This window comes from Mixophyes fleayi, chromosome 11 (assembly GCF_038048845.1).
Source record: "Mixophyes fleayi isolate aMixFle1 chromosome 11, aMixFle1.hap1, whole genome shotgun sequence".
Classification (NCBI taxonomy): domain Eukaryota; kingdom Metazoa; phylum Chordata; class Amphibia; order Anura; family Limnodynastidae; genus Mixophyes; species Mixophyes fleayi.
In genome coordinates this window covers 28234868-28257521 of record NC_134412.1, presented here as the reverse complement: position 1 = coordinate 28257521, position 22654 = coordinate 28234868, and the positions used below count along the sequence as shown (strand labels likewise).

Sequence of the window (22654 nt, the reverse complement as noted above, 5' to 3'; positions counted from 1 at the left end):
TTTTAAAGAAAAGAAATGCAGGCGGCCCAGTGACCCAGCCCAATGTAGTCCCCTATGGGACCGGCCCGGGGAGCGGATGCCCCCCACACCAGCCAGCCCCTGAGCATTGATAGATGAGATGCAAAATGAATTCTAACTCCATCCCTCATATCCTAGGAACACAAAAGGTAAATTCCCTCTTTACATTTATTGACCAAGGTAACCCTAAAGTCTCCAGGCCTAAATAATGTGAAAAATACTAAACTAAAACATAGAAAAATCTATATTAAAACCTGTCTATAGACATAAAATTAGCCCAAACCCCTAATCTGAACCTACCCCTAACAAAACCTTGCCTGGGGCTCACTAGTTTCTCAAAGCAGCCTGTAGAATCAGTACAAGGGATAAGAAACAACTGACCCTCAACATCAGGTTTGGTAGAGGAGGAGAATAAATCATGGGAGATTATCATTATCTTTTATTTATGAGGCTCCATAAAGGGTTAACAGCACCATTCATAGAGCATGGGATAACAGTACAGGGTAACAATACATGGAATACAGGGTAGTACAAAAACATAGTGCAATAAAAACAAAGTGCAACAAGTATAAATAAGTACTAACTTAGCAGACAAAGATGAACAGGGCAAAGAGGTAAAGTGAATTCCAGTGTACAGAAAGAACGGGAAGGGAAGGAGGGAGGTGGGGAGTGAATTTGGGGGTTGAGCCTGTGCCCAGTAGAGTAGGCACCAATTACAGGATCAGGGCACAGATAGAGAAGCGGGGGCACGGGAGGAGAGGAAAGATAGTGGCAGGGGTCAAGTGACGAAATGGAGAGAAGCTGAGGGGGGCTGAAGGCAAAGGTAAACAGGAAGAGGAGGGCCCTACTCAAGGGATCTTACAAAAGTGACTAACAGGAGTCACAGAGTGGCAAGATGGGATGAGGAGAGAAGCATAGGAGCAGGGCCATCTTAACAACATTATGGGCCCCCGGGCAAAGCAGTGCACCGGGGCCCCTAGATATAGATATATACAGATATAGATATATAGAGATAGATAGAAAGATGTACTTGCTCAGTGACCCTTGAAGGTTTTTTTTGCAGGTTTTTTTATTTTGCAGGATTATTTATTATCATTAAGAGCTGTGCCTATGGGGCCCTCTTGCCCGTGGGGCCCCCAGGCAGCTGCCCATCGTGCCCAATGGAAAAGATGGCCCTGCATAGGAGTAAGCAGGAGGGGGCGAGGTATAGAAAGGTTAGTGTAGAAAGAAAGAGAAGAGGGTTGGAGGAGGGCAGGGTTAGGTGGAAGAAGGGTAGGCTAACCTGAACAGATGGGTTTTGAGGGAAAGTTTAAAATCTGACAGGCTAAGGGAAAGCCTGATAGAATAGGGGAGAACATTCCAGAGAAGAGGAGCAGCACAAGAGAAGTCTTGAATTCAAGAATGAGCGGTGTTAACCAGATGGGAAGTGAGGTGGCAGTCATTCGAAGATTGTAATAGAAGAGGAGTATGAGTGGAGATGAGGTTGAAGAGATATGGAGCAGTAGAGTTAGAGAAGGCTTTATAGGTGAGTTTGAAGAGGATTCAGAAACGGAGTGGGAGCCAGTGTAGGGCTTGACAGAGAGGAGAGGCAGATGAGGACCAGCGGGAGAGATAGATAAGTCGGGCTGCAGCATTTAGTATGAACTGAAGAGAAACAAGAGGGGTAAGGGGGGGGGGGCCAGTGAGCAGCAGTTTGCAGTAATGAAGGCGGGAGATGATCAGAGAGTGGATGAGAGTTTTGGTGTCCTCAGAGGAGAAGAAGGGTCTGATCAGGGCTATATTGCAGAGATGAAAGTGGCTGGATTGGGCAAGGGATTCAATGTGAGGGCTGGAGGTGAGAGAGTAGTCAAGAGTGTCCCCCAAGCATCGAACTTGGGATGAAGAGGAAATGATGATAGAACCAATAGAGATGGAGAGGGTTTGAGGGGAGGAGTCTCTAGGGGGGAAGATTATATGTTCAGATATGGCCATATTGAGTTTGAGGAAATGTTGATACATTCAGGAGAAAATGGCAGAGAGAGGCAGCAGGACACTTTATCAAAGATGGAAGGGAAGAGCTCAGGAGAATAAATGTAGATTTGAGTGTCATCCGCATAGAGGTGATACTGGAGGCCAGAGGAGATGATAAGATCACCCAATGAAAAGGTATACAAAGAAAAGAGCAGAGGGCCAAGGATGGAGCCCTGTGGGCTCCTATGGCAAGTGAAGAAGAGGTGATAGATGAGCCAGAGGTAGAGACAGAGAAGGAGTGATTTGAAAGATGGAAGGTGAACAAAGAGAGGACAGTGTCAGAAAGGCCAAAAGAGCGAAGGGTATGCAGCAGGAGAGGGTGATCGACTATACCGAAGGCTGCAGAAAGGTCCAAGAGGATGAGGAAGGAGTAGTGATCTTTAGATTTGGCAGATAAGAAGTCATTAGTGACTTTAGCTAGGGTTTCAGTGGATGTTATGAATCCCAGTGTATTTACTAATAGCAACAAAAATGTAAAGCAAAGTGTCTTTATTAAAGTGAATACACAAACAAAAGATGACTCAGATCCACAGGTTTGAACAGGTTTCCTAAAGGGACTGTATAGTAACAATGGCAGGTACTGATATAATACGTTTTACCCCAGTCCAAAAGGCACAAGGCTGTCGAGGAGAGCAGACAGAGTGCAGAGATCAAGCAGTGATCAGACAATAAATCCAAATAGCCAGGTTGAGATGAGGCAAATAAGCGAGGTCCAGAAGTCAGGCAGAAAGATCAGGGCAACAGGCAAAACAGCGTGGTCCAAAGTACAGGTAAATGATTCGGGGTCTCAGGCAAGCAGGCAAGGTCCAAGAAACAGGCAGGGGTCATACACAGAAGGTCAGTCCAGCAGGTTTATAACAAAAGAACAGGAGCAGGTAGTAGCAGCCAGGAACAAACGGGATGAACTGCACAGAGCACAGCTTGAGGCAGGTCTTTAAAGGAGTGTGACAGGTGCAGTTCCAATTAGGGCTCAGGTAAGGAGATTAACTCCTTCAGGCATGCAGAAGAGTCTAGGACAGAACAGCAGCACCTCTGGTGGAACAATGTACTGCTGCAAAATACAAAACACAGGAAGAGCCGTAACATAGCCCCCCCTTTTAAGGAGCGGATTCCAGACGCTCCAAATAAGTTCCCTTCAGGTCTTCCTCCTCTTCTTTTTTTTCTTCTTATGGGATCTTCCTGAAGATCCAATTGGGCTCTTCTCCAAAGGAGTACAGATAAGACCCAATTCCTCAAAAACAAAAGAATTGGCCAGTTCATCCACTAAGTCTCTTGTATCCTCAAAGAATTCACTCTCAGAGTCCGAGTCCCAGCCAAGGGTCGGGACAGGACCCTTTATTCTATCAGAAGATGGCGGTATGCCCAAAAAGCCAGTCACCAAGGTTGATGCTTGTGGAGACTGAGGTGGCATAGAGAGACCCCGATCAGGTGTCTTGACCGCAGATGAAAGAAATTTCTGACAGAGTGCATTTATAAAGTCTATGGTGTTGTGGGTAATGGGATCATCAAAGAAGGCTGGAGGAGGGTCTGAAGATTCGGAAGAAGCTTTTGGGCATTCAGGCTCAATGGCAGACTCTGGAGAGTCCCCAGCTGGGACGGCAGGGCAGGGGTCCCCGGCTGGGACGGCAAGCTGAGTACACTTGACGGGAAGCCCAGATTGGGCACAGCATTCCGACTGGATAGCACTGTGAGAAGCCTCAGAGCAGACAGCACTGTGAGAAGCCTCAGAGCAGACAGCACCGTGAGAAGTCTTAGAGCAAACAGCACCGGGAGAAGCCTCAGAGCAGACAGCACCGTGAGAAGCCTCAGAGCAGACAGCACCGTGAGAAGCCTCAGAGCAGACAGCACCGTGAGAAGCCTCAGAGCAGACAGCACCGTGAGAAGCCTCAGAGCAGACAGCACCGTGAGAAGCCTCAGAGCAGACAGCACCGTGAGAAGCCTCAGAGCAGACAGCACCAAGTGGTAACTCGGGCTGAACCGCATGCACCGGCATCTCGGGCTGAACCGCATGGACAGGCAACTCGGGCTGAACCGCATGGACAGGCAACTCGGGCTGAACCGCATGGACAGGCAACTCGGGCTGAACCGCATGGACAGGCAACTCGGGCTGAACCGCATGGACAGGCAACTCGGGCTGAACCGCATGGACAGGCAACTCGGGCTGAACCGCATGGACTGGCAACTCGGGCTGAACCGCATGGACTGGCAACTCGGGCTGAACCGCATGGACTGGCAACTCGGGCTGAACCGCATGGACTGGCAACTCGGGCTGAACCGCATGGACTGGCAACTCGGGCTGAACCGCATGGACTGGCAACTCAGGAGCAGACTGGAAGGGCAGCGCCCTCTCTGGAGCAGACTGGAAGGGCAGCGCCCCCTCTTTGTAAAGCAAAGTATCTTTATTAAAGTGAATACACAAACAAAAGATGACTCAGATCCACAGGTTTGAACAGGTTTCCTAAAGAGACTGTATAGTAACAATGGCAGGTACTGATATAATACGTTTTACCCCAGTCCAAAAGGCACAAGGCTGTCCAGGAGAGCAGACAGAGTCCAGGGATCAAGCAGTGATCAGACAATAAATCCAAATAGCCAGGTTGAGATGAGGCAAATAAGCGAGGTCCAGAAGTCAGGCAGAAAGATCAGGGCAACAGGCAAAACAGCGTGGTCCAAAGTACAGGTAAATGATTCGGGGTCTCAGGCAAGCAGGCAAGGTCCAAGAAACAGGCAGGGGTCATACACAGAAGGTCAGTCCAGCAGGTTTATAACAAAAGAACAGGAGCAGGTAGTAGCAGCCAGGAACAAACGGGATGAACTGCACAGAGCACAGCTTGAGGCAGGTCTTTAAAGGAGTGTGACAGGTGCAGTTCCAATTAGGGCTCAGGTAAGGAGATTAACTCCTTCAGGCATGCAGAAGAGTCTAGGACAGAACAGCAGCACCTCTGGTGGAACAAGGTACTGCTGCCAAATACAAAACACAGGAAGAGTCGTAACAGTGGAGTGGAGGGTCTGGAAACTGGATTGGAGAGGATCAAGGAGGGAGTTGTCGGAGAGATAGTTAGTGAGATGGCTGTAGTCTAACCATTCAAGTAATTTAGTGGTAGCACTTACCTTATAGGACAATAGTTATTTTATACTGACTTACATTATTGCTAAAATATCAACCTTTGCTGCCTATGAGCTGCTATTAGTATGAATGCCTGCCCTGTTGTATATTATACAGTCATATAAGTGCATTCTGTTTCATGCATAATTACTTTGGGAGTCATTGACAAAGGGCAAAACATCTGCTTTGTGGAGCAAATACAGCCATTGACCCATTGTGCCCCTGCATATTTGCAGTGCACAATGGCATTTATGGAGGGCCTGAAGCTTGCTCAGACAGAGGGGAGAATTTGGGTAGAGTTAGGGATTGGGCATTAAAGTTGCGCATCAGTGTGCATTGTTTTGCAGAGTGAGGTCTTTGAACTGAGATAAAGGAGTGAGGACACTCATTTTTAGGAAGTTCCTTGCACTGTTAAATAAAAATAAATAATTAAAAAACGGCGCAGCATGGCCTGTTTTCACTATAACAGAGATACCATGAGCATTCCTCCATTACTGTAGTGATCAACCTAGAAACCAACAATAATTTGTTAACGTACTTGCATAACTTTAACTCTGCTGTTTCTCCTGAAAATGACAACACGTGAGTATATGACATAAAACTGAGGGGATGTCCACCTGTAACCAAATAAAAGTTGTTAGCATAATGCCCTATCTGTGACTGCTTTTAATTGGGTGGGAAAAAAACTAAGCTTCAATAAAAGGTAATTCTGTCCCCTTCTTTGGGAATAGAAGAGGAAACATTCTCCCTCCCTGTCTCTTACGCTCCTAATCCACTCACCATCTCAGTCCCTGTGCTGGCTTCTGCAGTGTGTGGCAAGTGACTGGTGCAAGTGTCAAATTGTAATTTTTACCCTTGAAAATTTTGAGGCAGCTATATTTTATGATATACACACTGCTCTCTTGAACAAACTTGATACATTCTATATTTGTGATACAAATGTTGGGGAAACAAAGGAGCTTAATTGTTAACCTCCAAACAGGGATTACTGCATCAATTGTTAACAAGGCTATTTATTATAACAGGATGGCAGCAGATATCACTGATATCTTCTGCGGTCCCAGCCTCATCATTCACAGTCCCCATAAGTGTCTACAGGGAGTGCGATTATGCTCTATTAATTAAGCTCTGATATTCGGAGCTTGACCCCAACAGCTGAAGATGGCGGTAGGCATTGTAGAGTATGGGGAGAGCATCGCATGAAAGGGACCTTTCGGATCACTACCTGGCAGCCCCATTGGAAATTTTAGACAGGCCATTAGAACTTGTAAGTAATTGATCGCATATAAACGATTTGCTAGAACAGGCTCCTATCAGAGCTGCTTATCCCAGCTGTACAATGAACAGTGTTAATAAATAGACATGTTATATAATTTCTTATCAATACGATAACAAATGATAACTAACAAGAGGAAAATACGATGGGTGATAAATTAACCCCCAAACTGCTTTGGCTGCTACGTTGCATATTGTGTGGGGCTCTAAAAATGATAATTTTCATAAAGCAGCTCTAAGGACAACTTAACGTAGTTTAATGGAAAGCGACAAACAGCCTCAGCAAGGACATTGGCACAGGGGCAAAATGGGCGCCTGCCCTTTATTGCAAGCTCTTGAACTCAGCTCTCTGTGCACTGGAGACCCCTTCTATGCTCAGGAGACTGGTAAAATCCCATTTTTTAATAAAGTCGCTAGGATTGGATTACATTTGTTAGGACAGTCTAATCAGTGTAGGTTTTTTTTGCCAATCGTTGGACTGGCTATGGATAGATAAGACGGTGGTTAATGTAACCTTTTCAAACATTTTAAGTGAAACCCTGTCTGTAACCCTTTATTAACAATATGATGCTCGGGTCCCTAAATCTGCCAATTACCACTTGTTGCACTGGGACTGTAGCTGCACACCTGCTACAGAGCAATATTTTGTCTGCCTGTGGATTATCAGATATTGCAGCCAATTTAAGTTTCTGGAGAACACACAACATAAAAGATAATAGCTGCAATAATTGGGAGGGGATACAATAAGAAAACAATATTTATAATTTGTAAACCGTCCATAACTATTGAATGATGACTAGCAAAAAAGATGGACAATCGTTCACATTAATATGTATCTCTCTCACCCAAATAAAACTGCACGTGTGTTTTTAAGACATCAAAGAAGGATGTTGGTTTGAAACAGAAATTAACCACTATAATTTGTGTATCCATTCCCTCCACAGAGTTCAGTTGCATTATGCATCATGCATCATCCTTTTTCAACTGCTTCTGAATCTGTTAACATAATTTCATCTGCAGAATGAAGCTAACAGCATTAGGCATAAAACCCTTTCTGACCCCTGAAACTATCTACTACTAACCGGACCTTAGTGCCAGCAGCATGGGCAGCTGTCAACTCTACAAAACTTGCCAGACAATGCAACAAGTGTTGATAAACTTGAAATTGAGAAGACAGCTAACGATATTCCTGCTAACATACTGTTCCTCATACTTCCTGTGACATCGCATGCGATATCAGGCGGTTGTGATGACCGATAGCTCTATAGTTGCGCTTTGACTCGCGTACTGCTCCAGAAGACTACAAATCCCGGCAGGCACCGCGGCGCGTCTTCTCACTTCCGGGAGCAGGTCACAGTCAAGATGGCCGTGTTCTCTAGTAAGTGCTTGTCAAGGAGACTGGAATTGTTCTCATTTATTTATTATTCCTGATATAAATAAGCTGCAGTCTGATTAGAGGATGTGGGTGGTCGCCTCATCTAGTGACATATAACATGTAACTTACTGACCCAGTTCACATAGATTATTATATTTAAAGTTAAACTTTGTCATGAATGTTAACCTTAAATATTATGTGCATGAATGTTTGTTTATTCCAGAGGGCAGTTGTTTATAGGTGATACCAGCACAGTGCATATCTGGGATTCTCTTTTGCAGCTTATTCATCTAGATTTTCAAAATACTCAGCTAGAGAAAGAATCTCGTGACTGTCAGGGCATTCTGGGACTTGTAGTTCCATATCCACTGATATAAGCATGGGATTTTGTTTTAAATCTTTGTTTTATATAAAACATTCAGTTCTTGGTTAAGATTTACGGTATTGTCTTCATTGTGAAACCATTGAGTTTTTCTGACTGCTGTTTGGGAATTATCTTGTTTGCATCACGTCTAACAGTCAAACTTATTTGCAAGTTTACTTTAGCAAGGAAAATTTGTAATTATTTTTAGAATTAAATTTTTCTCTCTTTTTGTCATTGCAGAAGTGGGTGCATTCCTAAAAAATGCCTGGAATAAAGAACCTGTCCTAACTGTGTCTGCAGGCATAGGACTTTTGGGTAATGTTTATCTGTTGTACAAAACCACACTTGTCCAAAAAAAAGTGTGATTCTAAACTGAAGGGACTCTGTTCGTATTTAAAGTGTGTTGTCACTTTTTTGATGGTATTTTATGCATACTTGCCAACTCTCCCGGAATGTCCGGGAGACTCCCGAAATTCGGGTAGGTCTCCTGGACTCCCGGGAGAGCAGGTAAGTATCCCACAAACGACATCTTGCTGTCAAAATTACGCGATTCACGGTGAATCGCGTCATTTTGGCCCCGCCCCTGCTACAAAAACGGCATTTTGTCACGGGGTGGGGCTAAAATGACGCAATTTACCGCGCTGCGCCCCTCCCCGCCCTTCAACCATGCTCCCCTGCCTGGGATTTCCCGGAAAGAAGTTTAAAATGGTCGGCTAGTATGATTTTATGCCAAATGCTGGTAGCTTCATTGTGCAGATGAAATTATGTGAACAGATTCAGAAGCTCTTTAAGTAGTTTAAAAAGGATGATGCATTATGCAACTGAACTCTGTGGAGGGAATGGATACACAAATTATAGTGGTTAATTTCTGTTTTAAACCAACATCCTTCTTTGTTGTCTTAAAAACACAAGTGCAGTTGTATTTGGGTGAGAGAGATCCATTTTAAGGTGAACGATTGTCCATCTTTTTGCTAGTCATCATTCAATAGTTATGGACGGGTTACAAATTATAAATATTGTTTTCTTATTGTATCCCCTCCTAATTATTGCTATTATCTTTTATTTGTAAGGCGCCACAAAGTTTCCACAACGCCGTACATAGGGAGGTGAACAGATTGCACATATGTTAAATGAGACTTTCCTTAGATTAAAAAACTGCTGTTTTGTAAAAATACCTTACCAAATTACTGAAGATGTTTCCCTTTACACTGCTTTTATGTAAGGTTTACAGAAGTCTCCTTTGTACTGAGACATTACCCTTTCAGAAAGAAATTCTAATGTTATAGTGAATAACAATTGGAAGTATATGTATCTATTTTTCTAACTGTTTAAAACACAATGCATGTAGGGTTGGTTACAGAATATTGTAGGTTCCTAGTGAATTAGTCGGCCACATTCTAATGAATATTGGTTTAGCCAACTTTTTGTGTTTTAAAAGTTAAGCAGCATCAACATTTTTTATGTTGGGTAAAATGTAAAAATAATTTTATTAGAATATGTTTTTGTGTAATATGATCTCATCAGTATGCAACACTAGGTGGTCGTCCCATCTGTAAGATGTATCCTCTCTATTTGTCTTTACAGCGGTTATACTTCCCTTTGTCAGTCCGTACTCGAAATACGCTTCAATGTACAACAAAGCTGTGCCGTACACTTATCCAGGTAGGAGAGTATGTTTGATTGAGAACATAATTGTGTGGAGTTTGTATGTTCATCATCATCATCATCACCATTTATTTATATAGCGCCACTGATTCCGCAGCACTGTACAGAGAACTCATTCACATCAGTCCCTGCCCCATTGGAGCTTACAGTCTAAATTGCCTAACATACACACACACACACACACAGACAGAGAGACTAGGGTCAATTTTGTTAGCAGCCAATTAACTTACTAGTATGTTTTTGGAGTGTGGGAGGAAATCGGAGCACCTGGAGGAAACCCACGCAAACACGGGGAGAACATACAAACTCCACACAGATAAGGTCATGGTCGGGAATTGAACTCATGACCCCAGTGCTGTTAGGCAGAAGTGCTAACCACTAAGCCACCGTACTGCCCATATGTATGTTCTCCTTGTGTTTGCTTGGGTTTCCTCCGGGTGCTCCGGTTTCCTCCCACACTCCAAAAACATACTAGTAGGTTAATTGGCTGCTAACAAAATTGACCCTAGTGTGTGTGTGTGTGTGTGTGTGTATGTTAGGGAATTTAGACTGTATGCTCCCATGGGGCAGGGACTGTTGTGAATGAGTTCTCTGTACAACGCTGCGGAATCAGTGGCGCTATTTAAATAAATGATGATGATGATGATAAGTTTTGGCTAACTGATATATTTGTGAGCTAGGCCATGGCTGCTATGTGGCAGCTTTAGAGAATGAAAGAGCGCAAAAAACATAATGCTCCTGTAAGCATTGTCTACAAAGCAGGCTTTATTTCCCTCTCCATATTAATGTGAATGTTCAGTAAAACACACAAATAAGATGTTTTGTGCATTTATAAGAGAGATTCCACTAATGAAGTAACATAACATAGCATTCATCAGTTTGCTCTATTTTGCTGTTATGCATGTGTATATTGCATCATATTCTTGATGATCTGCCATGTCTCTTACGTGGAGAAAGCAGTGCAGGGAGTTGCGGACAGTAATTTGTCAATGTGTCCTATCCGTTTTATTTTGTCCGTTATGTAATTTTAGTGGCGTACATATACCCAGCACTGATACAGCCAGGGGCTGTGGGGGCCAGGGAGCATTTGCCCCTCCGGTCCTGTCCTAAAGTGGGCTACCTTGGGCTGGGTTACTAGGCCACCAGCATTATTTTTTCCTTTAAAATGTTCCAGCTGAGCCGAGTCTTACCCCCAAGCTAAAATTTGCCAGCCTTCCCCTGGATACAACCATAGTGGTGATGCATTCTAGAATAAACTGCTTCACGCATCAATGGGAATATACAGGGAAATGGTTACACTTTTGATTCAGTGAGCTGAGCGGTACTATACATAGCTAACCATAGGCAAACCGAGGTGGGGGGGGGGGGGTTACTAGTGCCTGGAAACCCCCTCTTCAAGCCTGGGGCACTGTATAATTGAGGTGGCTGGACCCTGCTCCCGCTTCACACAGCTCTGCTTGAAAATGGAGAGCTGCGTGCACCTAACAGTAGTCCACGCAGCATTGCTCATGTATATTATGGAGATAGGAAGAGTTGGAGAGCAGCCAAGCACTGTCTAACATTATAGCCACGCCCCCATGCATTCTGGTCACGCCCACTGGCGACATGGTGTGGAAACCCCCCTCTACAATTATTGTGTTTGCCCCTGTTAACCCATCTATAAATGGTATTTTTAAAACCAACCATCTTATTGTTATATTGGCAGTGGGGGTCATGGTCCTTTTGAATCTTGGTCAGCCCTGCCTAGCACAGCTCTCTTGCCTTGGTTATTTTCTTTGTTCATTCAGGTTGTTATATTATTGCAATATTATTATCTGCACCTATGTTACTCGTCAGACTATGCAGAGGAAGGCTTTAGAGGGTCATTTCAGTTCCAAATTAATATTATTAGGTCTTGTTTGTTTTATTTACAGTCCTTGAATTAATTGACTCTTTCTTTAGTTCCAGTTCGAGATGATGGAAACATGCCTGATATTCCCAGTCATCCTTCTGATAAAGTTGGGCCCAACTTGGATTGGTTGAAGAATTTATAATTATATGGACATACATGGAAAGACCTCCTATAGAAGACTGCTGTGGTCTGCCTCCAAGTTCTTGTTATGTTTTATGACTACACTTTGTAACATGGCAGTTTGGTTATTATGTTGTAAGAAAATAAATAAATTATCCTCTTGAAAATGTTTTTAAAGAACAGATGTCAAAAATTCATGTCTCCTAAAAGCTCCTTTGTAAGAAATCTGGTCTGTTGTTATGCTTCACAATGTAGTCTATTATCCCCCCAAAAAAGTGGGCTTGATTTTATTTTGATAACTGGTATTTGCCATTTTATTACATATATCTACGTCTTGAAATGTTTCCTTGATCTCAGATCCCGGCCTCGTAAGACATTTCTCTTTATGCAGTGCTATCTGCATGAATGTTATTTGGCCAAAGAAGAAGTTTCAATACTCTTTAAGTGCTTGGTTTGTTTGCTTAAGAACAATGACAGTACCAAGTGAGAAGATGCAATTATTCTGCCCAGTTTAGAGACCGCTAGAACACATACCCCAATTAGTGCTGGTTAAGCTCCGCTGCCGGCTAATTCGATTAATTTGTAACTGACAAAATATGGCTTAGATTGTTTCCTGAATACCCATATTGAATCACAAGTATAAAATGTAATGATTGCAGAGAAGTAATATTTGAGAAGAAATAGGGATACGGACACTAGTTCTGCATCGATCCAGAGCTGATAGCAGCAGATTTAAAGATATTTATCTTTTTAAACACAAATGAGTCAAATAGATTTTCACATAGGGATGCTTTGCTTGTGAGTGATGAGGAATTCCCTTAAAGTCTATTCTGTTCTTGAATAGGAAGTCACATTATAATTTCCACAAGCCAACTGACTGCAGGATGTTACATTTTCAGGAATAATATGGGGTATGTTTTAGAGCGTTTGATGGGGGCAAGAAGGAATGTGAAATAATTATCTGGGCAAGTAGGCCTGTACTGCCAACTATCATCAGTTATTTATATAGCGCCACTAATTCCGCAGCGCTGTACAGAGAACTCACATCAGTCCCTGCCCCATTGGGGCTTACAGTCTAATTTCCATAACACACACAAACAGACAAGGGCCAATTTGTTAGCAGATAATTAACCTACCAGTATGTTTTTCGAGTGTTGGAGGAAACCCACGCAAACATGGGGAGAACATACAAACTCCTCCCAGATAAGGCCATGATCGGGAATTGAACCGATGACCCCAGTGCTGTGAGGCAGAAGTGCTAACTACTGAGCCACCATGATGCCCTTATATTTTCCAAGGTGAAAGTGTAATGAGTAATAAAGGGACCAGCAAGGATTACAGTAGTACAAAATAGGTACTAAAAATGGTGTTGGAAGGTGGAAACACTTATGATATTATAAATACATGGATTTGTTTGATGACTGATTCAGGAAACCACTTGGTTGGTCTTTTAAAATAATACAAACCCTTTTACTAGATGATTTAAAAGTTTGTCCGTAAATCAGCACTAAGTTTTGTTCTAGAGACCTAATATTCAGTCCAATAATGTTGAGGGTACAATGTTTCAAAAATTATTTGCACATATATGTGCACACAATAGTTGTCCTAAGAAGTTTATAGTGTTTTGGGAAGTTGGTATAATCTCCTATGTTCCTACAATATAGCAATGCAGTGCTCTCTGTCTTTAAGTAACAGTTGCAGTTATACATAGTAGTGGATATCCGGCCACTGTATTTCACTCAAGGTAGTCAAGATAATAGTTATGCAGGAGATATGAATATTTGCAAATATAGGAAAACTTCAAGGCACTTATGGTTACCTCCGTGATACCCCCGGGGGGATGAGTGCTCCAAGCACGTCAGGTTCTGGAGATGGCACCTGATGAAGATTTTCCAAATACCTACGCGTTTCACCTGAAACTCTGTCCGGCTTATTCATGGCATCACATGTCATAAGTGTGTAATTTGTCTGCCACTCAGTGCTGTCAATTATTCTCAAAACCTGTGAGGTGTCTTTAAGGCTTTTCTGTTGTATGACTAATGGTTGTAGAAAGTAGTCACTATATTCCAACAAGTTGGAAGTTAATGTATTAATGGCAGAGATGATGGGCCTGCGAGGGGGGGGGGGAAGGGGGTAGTCAGTCTTATGGATTTTTGGGAGGCAGTATATGACTGGTAGCTTTGGATCTTTTTTTATGTGGACAAAATAAATTATGACTTCTTCCGAATAACTTTAGAGAGGGCGTCTCCAACAATATTTCCAGGTTTTTTTGTCATAGGCAAGGGTAGGGTCTTTGGATGCTGGTTCATGTTGACTGATCATCAAGTTGTCTCTAATTTTCTGGTGTAGTGTGGTATATTTAAAATTGTCAGCCGATTTAATAATGACGTCCTTGTTTCTTTCTAGTTTTTCAAGAGCTTTTAGCTCTGATTTTGTCATGTTCCATTTCCAGTATGTTTGTCTAGAGGGGAGTCTCTCTAAATGTCATCCACCAATTTCTGAAACATTTTTACATGGGGCCTCCCTTCCGGTAGCTCGGGGTATAAAGTAGATTTATTTCAGAATCCTTCTGAAGGGTGTTATGGGTTCAGGATTGGTGTATGCAGATCCTTATTTATTATGGCAAAGAATTTTATGAAGGTTATTTTTCAAATGAATTTATGCAGGTCAGTAGATGTACTTAATTTATTCAATTTACTACTTAGTGCAAAGTTTATGCATTTATTCAGTAATTTGACTTCTGGGTCAGTGAGCTGGGTTTTGCTAAGGTTGAAAATGCCTCAATCTGCACTTCTTTATTTTTGGTCATCCTCCTAATTTTTTTTTTTTTTTTCCTTTACCTCTACAGCCCCTGGCCTTAATTTCCTTTTTATTCCTATTGGGCTGTCTTTGTATGGAGTCCATAGAGTCGGGGTGTGGTTGTTGGAGCTTTCATTTTAAAAAAAAATATTAATAAAAAAAATAAATTGCTCTCTTGCTGGTATTTAACTCTGATACTTCAGGTATGATCAGATCTTGTGTGCTAATTAAACTGTCTAAAAATGAGGTCCTTACTTGTTCTAGGTGCTCTTCTATTGTATTATTTCCCTTATTGAAACTTTAATACTTCATGCATAACTTTTATGAATCTTTCTCTCCTTTTTTGGGCTCCATATGTTTTGGGATTTAAAGGTTGGTAGATATTTCTTTGTAAGGTGTGTTTTGGGATCTGTTTGATCTTTTTCTAGAGTTCTATTTTTTTTATTACATTATTGAATCAAAATAAACTTATTTAGGAATTCTTACCCCTCATTAACACAAAATACTCATGTCAAATAACAAGAACATTCTAAATCTTTTTCTATTTTTTGTTGTAAATTAAAGAAGGCAATCATTGGTTATATGTGTATTCATCTTCTGTGTTAGAGCACTTTATCTGAGAGTCTTTTTGGATAAGTCCTCATCAGCTTTGCACATATGGACACTGAAATTCCAACAATCTTTGCAATATTGTAAAAGCTCCTTCAGGGACTCCTGGGGAACAGCGATTTTTAAATCATTTCACTGACTTTGTTTTTGTTTTTTGGACTGGACAACTCCAGGACAGTTCAGTTCTCCTAAGTCACAGGTCTCTTGCAGACTGCATGTTTTTTTTTTTTTACAAAATGTATCTATATCGTATTGTTTGACATGTTTTCCAGTTCTTGAAGCAGAGAAGCATCCCTATATCAATATAATCCACTATATTGATAGAATTCTTAGGATTGTGTGCAGTGTTAAGCCTGTGCCTATCGTTGATGTAAATAAAATATCTCTCTTGATCTCCTCGGCCCATGGAATTTCTCACCACTTGGTATTCGTATCTTCCGCATACTTTCAAACAAATGGTAGATGATCATGTGATATTCAAAGACACCTAACACATTTTAAAAACAATTACTTAGTCCGGTGCTATTTGAGAATGACAATGAGTGATTCCATTGTTGGGTTTGATTGATCTTGGGGAGGTTCTCTGGGAATCTCCAGAGGGACAAAATAAGAAAAGTGTTTGCAACTCTGGTAATCGAGGCCCAGCTGAGCACAAAACATTGTGTGATTCAATTCAAATTAAACATCAGCGTGTAATATTTTTAAGCACAAAAAGACCAACTTCACCTATCTGATACAATCACTTATTTAACCTAGTTTACATAGAAAAAGTATAAATCACCGTTATTCTATACCTTAGATGGGCAACCTCATATACTTCAAGGCATGTGTGGCCCTTGTACCTTCAAAAAGGCCACTCGTTACCCTAATTTCAATAGGAAATTATCACTCAACCCAAACTGTCCCCCCATGTCTTTCACTTGCTTCAAAATTCCACTTCTGTCCTCAGTCCCCCTCTCTCCCCATTTGCCACAAAATGCACCCACTAGTCCTCAGATCCCATATGTACTCCAAAACATTATTTCCTCTATACATTGATAAGCAGGCTTACATTTAAACGTTTACCTTAATTCGCAGAATGAGAGCTGACCAATCCTCAGTAAGCAGCGTTTTGGACAATGTAGAGCTCATGCAGTTAATGCTGCATCATGGGATGCATGGTGGGTTTCGCAGGAGAACCATTGATTTACTAGTCGAGGACAAGCAACATTAAATAGTTTCATTTTTGACAACTGTTCTCTTGTGCAAAGCATCTTTACTAAACACATTTCAGGTTTGTAAGGTTCCACTCAACTATTCTAATTCATGATTTTACCCTATCGAGGTCACTGTCTCTCCAACGTACTTACTAGCCTCTTAGGAAACCTAGCATTGGGGTTTTCAGAAATAAATACTACATTTAATTGTATCAACAGATAAATCCATAAAGTTACAATGTCCAGAGTTCTCAACAGACTAAATTACGTTTTTCCAGTGGAAGAAGGCACAGTATTTCCAGAAATCTCATCACTGCTGGGAGTATTAATCAAAGTCGGGGCAGGGTCCCGGGCTGGAGAATTTTGTGTACTGTAGAATCTTGTCTCTTGGGCTGAGGGGACGCCAACTAAGAGGGAGTTCCTCATCCCCGTCACACAAGTAATCCTCTTCAATCTTCACCTGCAGAAGAGCAATGAGTAAATTGGCATTATTGGCAGTATATACAGATAGATATATATTGATAAATGGTTATCTGCTGATGGCATTGCATTACCTGTGCTAGAAGTGGTTCTGTTGGAAGAAGAGACGGGCTTATCTTTTTCCCATGGTCTTTCTCCTCTTTGTACTTTTTCCTTTTTTTAGCCGGTGGTCCTTCTGCAAGAGACGAACTTTCTGGGCTAGTAGCCTCTAAGCCAAGGGGCGGCCCAGAGAGACACCTTGAGAGGTCCTCATTTTCCGGGGGTTCGTTTTCAGAGTTTGCAGGGGTTGGTGTATTACACGTGCGGGTGTCCTCATCCTGCAAAAATAAAACTTTCAAATATAAATTATGTAGAACAATTATGAAACTTTGTTAGTATAAATATGGCTTATTTTGGGGAGCTTTCCTGAATACATGGACCATTCGCGAAAGAAGAAAGAAAAGGAATTGCTTACAATATAGTAAATGTGCTAATATTTCACGATTACTCATAAGGTTAATTTTGTGTTTGACACATTTCATGAGTAATACTCAAGTATAGGACTTTTGCTTCTGTGTTGACCGAGTGCCCCCAATAGGATTACCGGTTTTTTTCCTCTCTTAGATTGTTGATCACTTTTGTGAGTTTAGTCTCAGTGGAATGTTGGGGATCGAAAAGTCAATGGAGGAGAAAAAGCAAGATAGGCATTTATACAGAAACCGTTCATGAAGTTTAGAGACAAAGGGGAGATAAGAGATATGGCGGTAGTATGAGAGAGAGAGGCTGGGTCGAGAGATCTGTTTCTTCACGAGATGAGCATATGGTGAAAGACAGATGCAAATGTGCCAGTGGAGAAAGAGAGAGGCTGAAGGTGTGAGCTAGAAGCCAGAATGCAGTTGGGGAGAGGAAGTGTGCGGGTTCTGGCATGAAGATATCCTGTCGTATGGTGCCAATTATTTTATTCACATAGGTCGCAAAGAAGCAAGTTGTTGGTGGCAAAAAAAAAAAAAGTATTGAAGGGTGAGCACACTGGGTTCATATTAGAGAAGTGAAGTAGGTTTGCTTGTGTAAGGATAGAATAGGTAAAATATTTTACCACCAGCAAGAAGGTGAGATGGCTCTTTCTATAATCATCTCCATAGGAATCCAAGACTTTCATCAGACATCTTAAAAAAAAAAAAGAAAGTATTACATGATAGATTGTGTAGTGTCATCAAGCTTCTGGTGAAGCTACTAATACATATCTATCTGGTCATCAACTTGGCGATTGATATTGATTAAACGAACCTGACATAGTCCTCTTGGCCTCAGAACAACATGATCCGATTTCATTAGATACGTCAGAAACCAAGGTAAACGGACGACTTTATCAGAATGACTATGGACTTATCATTTGACTATGAATTATTATAACCCTTGTCTATCAAGACTTCCAACTGCTAAATGACCGTAATCTGTAATATTATGCAACCAAAATGGCAACAGATATGGTTGTTTGGTAAATTGGCCAAATGAATATATGGCTTAGTGTGGGGCCACAATGAGCGATAACTACAGGATTAAAACATGCTTTCAGTAATCTGTGTTCTGCTTAATGTCAGTGAGTGGCCTTATTCTATTTATGTCCAGTCTGGTATAATTATAAGCAGTTTTTTCTGTCCCATCTTGCACAAGATGGCATACACAGATGTTGTTCTCAAAAGACATCATCATATTATCATCGTCTATTTGTAAAGCACTGACAGAGAAAACAGGACTTTACATAGAGGTGATCATGACACAAACAAATAACATAAAACAGAAGGTAAACATGGCCCCGCACAAATGAGCTTTAATCATAGACGTGTGGGGAGCACTTGATACACAAATTATTAAGCATATGATGTGCAAGATATAATAATAATAATTGCCATAGGATCTATAACTACCAACCTCCTTTCTTGTTTTAACCTTCGTGTTATCTTTTGCACTTGGTGAAGTCTGTTAAGTATCTTCTCATTGACCTTAAACGACAACCAGTATTATACTGCAGAACGATTAACCATCAGTACTATACAAAACAGTAATTGTAATGCAAGATATTACAAGAGCTAATGGCTGATGGCAGATGAAGTTATATGTAGGCACAGTATATTTTAATCTAGACGTTTACCATGATAGTTTGTTTTTTCATAAATATCAATGTACATAATCAGCATATTACACTTTTCAATGTATGCCTAAGATTGCTACCATTTAATCCTAGCCTTTCTATGAAGGCCATTTACTAACATTGCTTAGAGGTGCAAATCTCCATTTAAAATCAAAACAACCAAATCAGACATTTGTTGTGTAACTTGTAGCATACAGATAAAAACTAATGGTTGATTGATTGTTTTGGTGCAAATTTGCACTTTTGAGCAATGTTGGACAATATTCTCTCTTATGAAAATAAGACGGAAGACTTCTGGATGGCGATTCAGGGAATAGATACAATAGAATATGGAATAAGATGTGGTGAACAGATGTTCTAATGAGGATTTAGACGTATTAAGTAGAAACAAATGAAAGGAGTCACCATGTCTGTTTTGTACGCACCTGTTCAATTTCTTTGCAGCGCCGGTTCAAAGCGAGGAACTTTCTTTTATTGAGTTCTCTCATCCGCTGCTGAGCCTCCTCTTCCTCATCTTGTATGTTATCTCCACTAAGACCTCCATCAACAAACTCCACTTCTGTTTCTAGTTCACTCTCCAAGATGTTTCCGCCAAAGAGTGGTGGAAGAGCGAGCTCAGACCCAGGCGGGACAGAAAACTCTTCAAAGCTCACAGCAGCCATAGTGAAAAATCTGTGGTGAAAGAGGAGAGGAAGCAGCTTTCAAAACCACCACCACTCAAAACTACATTATATCCACCATCACAGAGTATTCCTTACTGGAGGTCCGATATACAACTCAATTCACTGGGACCAGCAATCCTGTCCATGTAGGAAAAAAAGCCTACCTTGGCCGATGTGAGTAGAGACTCACTAGAACAGGGCTGGACAATCTGTGGCTTTCCAGGTGTCGAGAAACCACAAGTCCCAGCATACCCTGCCAGCTATTGTTTGGCTATTAGCTGGCAATGCATACTGGGGATTGTAGTTTCACAACACAGGTTAGCCAAGCCTGCACCAGAATGTAGCGGATATGTGAGAACCTGACAAATCAGGGCCCCAAGTAAATAATATTATGTGATATAATGTTTAGACAATAGCTTTTATAATACATTTTTGCTTTTTTAACAGCTTATGCAGGAGAAGAAAAGCCCAGTGCACAAATAGAGTATGAACTTACAGATTTGAAGAAAAGCTAACAGATATGCTTTTAATTATAAATTTAAATATACCGTACATTGTACACAGTTTTTATGGTAGTACTTTAAGAGTATATAATCACAGACAGTGATAGAGCTACTTGTGGTTCAACAGAAGCTAGAGAACTGCAGAGATAAAAGTGCATCAAGCTGTGTTCGGAATGCTGACAGATAGAATATTGATTACTAATCTGAGGTCCGTTAACATTGCATTTACCATTGGGTAAAGCACATGAAAATTAACCATTCATGCCCTCCAAACGTAGCAGACCTACTTAGCACACTATCAAAATTTTCTTAAAGTTACATTTACATTTTGTGTCCACACATGGATCAATAGTGATGCTTAAACAGATTGCTGAGTGACAAGATCGGTGTAAAATTTAGCAACACATGCGGATAGTCAACTTGGGCCAAGTGGTCAGACCCCTTCCAGTGTCACTTGGGCCTGTTAATGCATTTGGAAGAGGACAGTACACAATAAAGATAAATTGATTTCCATGAGATTATTTACAGTCATTTTTTTTTTGTCACACTATAATATAATCATCATCTATTTATATAAGGCCACTAATTCCGCAGCACTGTCCTAGATATGGCCAAATGCCTGATATTGCAGCATGTAGTGAGTATTATTTTGAATTTTTCCCTCAGTGGGAAAAGGTAGAATGAACAATGTCTTTATCTAATACAAAGATTACATGTATACAAGGAAAACCTAAAACAGAATCTGGTAAATGGCACTTGACCTTGTTTAGTGGTCCCTTTAAATTCTTGCTATGGTATCCAGCAATTGAAATGATGCACTTTGATGTGTCCATAGAAGCCAACATATAGCTGCAGAATTTCAGACAGAAATGACCAGACAGTGCACAGTTACACTATACTTTAAAGGATGTCATAAAGTGTAGTTTACTAAGTATTCCACTACTATGATCATATACTTATCTTTGATGTCCATGGCGTAGAGACAGTTTAGGACTCTAAAATTCATGATTACAGCTGTGTAACCAGAATCCAACTCGCATTACTCACCCTCAACTAAATAACCCTTTCATACATCTAAGATCTCTTCTCAAAGTACTCTGTCCCACGTCCTCTTAGATCTACCTCTGGCCGATGCCTTGTCTCTAGTAATCAGTTCTCACTCCTCACCATTTATTTATATAGTGCCACCAAATCCGCAGCGCTGTACAGAGAATATTTATCACTCACATCAGTCCCTACCCAATTGGAGCTTACAGTATAAATTTCATAACACACACAGATTAGGGTTAATTTTATCAGCAGCCAATTAACCTACCAGTATGTTTTTTTGGGGGATTTTTTTAGTGTGGAAAGTAAAACTCAAGCAAACATGGGTTAGAACATACAAACACCACACAGATAAGGCCATGGCTGGGAATCGAACTCATGACCCCAGTGCTGTGTGTAACCACTAAGCACCTACAAGTCTTCTCCTGTGCAGCTACTGACCTAAGATATTCCCCACCACACCTATTCAGACTGTACCTCAGAACCTCTTCTCTTAATCTCTACTAAAGCCTGTAATACTCACACCTATACTACACTGGTAGATACTGTCCCAATCTATCTCAGCACTGCCCTTCCACTGGATTGTAAATTCTCCTGAGCGGGGTCCTGTCTGTACTCTATTTTCACATTTGCATTTATTTGGACTGTTCCTTATATATGTATGTCCTGTCTCCCCCACTGTCATGCAAATAACACAACAAATAAACTACAATAATGATAACAATGTAAATGGATGCTATGACATATACAGGCACTAATATCTTTACACAAAACATATTCCACACCACTGAAGATGTGTTAACCAAAGGTAATTGTCTATCAACATTATCAACCAGCAGAATACAATGGTGTTACTACTGTACATACACGTGGTACCTGTATCATACATACCTGTATCACACACTGTATCATACATACCTGCATCACACACTGTATCATACATACCTGTATCACACACTGTATCATACATACCTGTATCATACATACCTGTATCACACACTGTATCATACATACCTGTATCATACATACCTGTATCACACACTGTATCATACATACCTGTATCACACACTGTATCATACATACCTGTACCACACACTGTACCATACATACCTGTACCACACACTGTATCATACATACCTGTACCACACACTGTACCATACATACCTGTACCACACACTGTATCATACATACCTGTATCACATTCAGGCTCACTGAATCCCAGCCCATCGGGAACAATAATCACATATGTAGATTTAAATAAAGTTATTTGATTACAAAATAAAAAATAAAAAAAAGGTGTTTTATAGACCAATCACTATTGCCTATTTGAGAGTTCTAGCGGTGCTCTGTGCGTTCGACGTAAATCCTGACCAATAGGAGAGATATAAACCTTTCCGGAAGAA

General features: G+C 41.1%; 2 protein-coding genes across 3 annotated transcripts; one reads left to right on the top strand and one right to left on the bottom strand.

The window, feature by feature from the left end:
• The first annotated feature begins 7701 nt into the window (after nucleotides 1-7701).
• On the top strand, nucleotides 7702-12004 carry NDUFA3 (NADH:ubiquinone oxidoreductase subunit A3). The gene is made up of 4 exons (XM_075189785.1): nucleotides 7702-7787; nucleotides 8389-8463; nucleotides 9733-9810; nucleotides 11755-12004. The coding sequence occupies exons 1-4, from the start codon at nucleotides 7772-7774 to the stop codon at nucleotides 11844-11846; spliced, it is 261 nt and encodes an 86-aa protein (XP_075045886.1). The 5' UTR covers nucleotides 7702-7771; the 3' UTR covers nucleotides 11847-12004.
• A 4433-nt stretch (nucleotides 12005-16437) lies between these two features.
• On the bottom strand, nucleotides 16438-22636 carry TFPT (TCF3 fusion partner). 2 transcript variants are annotated; one of them, XM_075191189.1, is made up of 6 exons: nucleotides 22443-22636; nucleotides 19465-19711; nucleotides 18820-18890; nucleotides 17984-18053; nucleotides 16983-17225; nucleotides 16438-16888 (listed from the first exon to the last, which is right to left on the bottom strand). In XM_075191189.1, the coding sequence occupies exons 2-6, from the start codon at nucleotides 19699-19701 to the stop codon at nucleotides 16754-16756; spliced, it is 756 nt and encodes a 251-aa protein (XP_075047290.1). In that variant the 5' UTR covers nucleotides 19702-19711; nucleotides 22443-22636; the 3' UTR covers nucleotides 16438-16753. The 2 variants fall into 2 exon arrangements, with proteins under 2 accessions (XP_075047290.1, XP_075047291.1); XM_075191190.1 differs by lacking the exon at nucleotides 22443-22636 and adding an exon at nucleotides 20966-21034.
• Nucleotides 22637-22654: the final 18 nt, after the last annotated feature.

Bases quoted from the DNA above. Each gene is read 5' to 3' on its own strand.
- NDUFA3 (XM_075189785.1), top strand. The intron at 8,464-9,732 runs GTAATGTTTATC...TTGTCTTTACAG, and splicing joins TGCAGGCATAGGACTTTTGG to CGGTTATACTTCCCTTTGTC. The intron at 9,811-11,754 runs GTAGGAGAGTAT...CTCTTTCTTTAG, and splicing joins TGTGCCGTACACTTATCCAG to TTCCAGTTCGAGATGATGGA.
- TFPT (XM_075191189.1), bottom strand. From the start codon at position 19,701: ATGGCTGCTGTGAGCTTTGAAGAGTTTTCTGTCCCGCCTGGGTCTGAG. The intron at 17,226-17,983 runs GTAAAATATTTT...TTATTTTTGCAG, and splicing joins ATCTCACCTTCTTGCTGGTG to GATGAGGACACCCGCACGTG. The intron at 16,889-16,982 runs GTAATGCAATGC...GCTCTTCTGCAG, and splicing joins CAGAACCACTTCTAGCACAG to GTGAAGATTGAAGAGGATTA.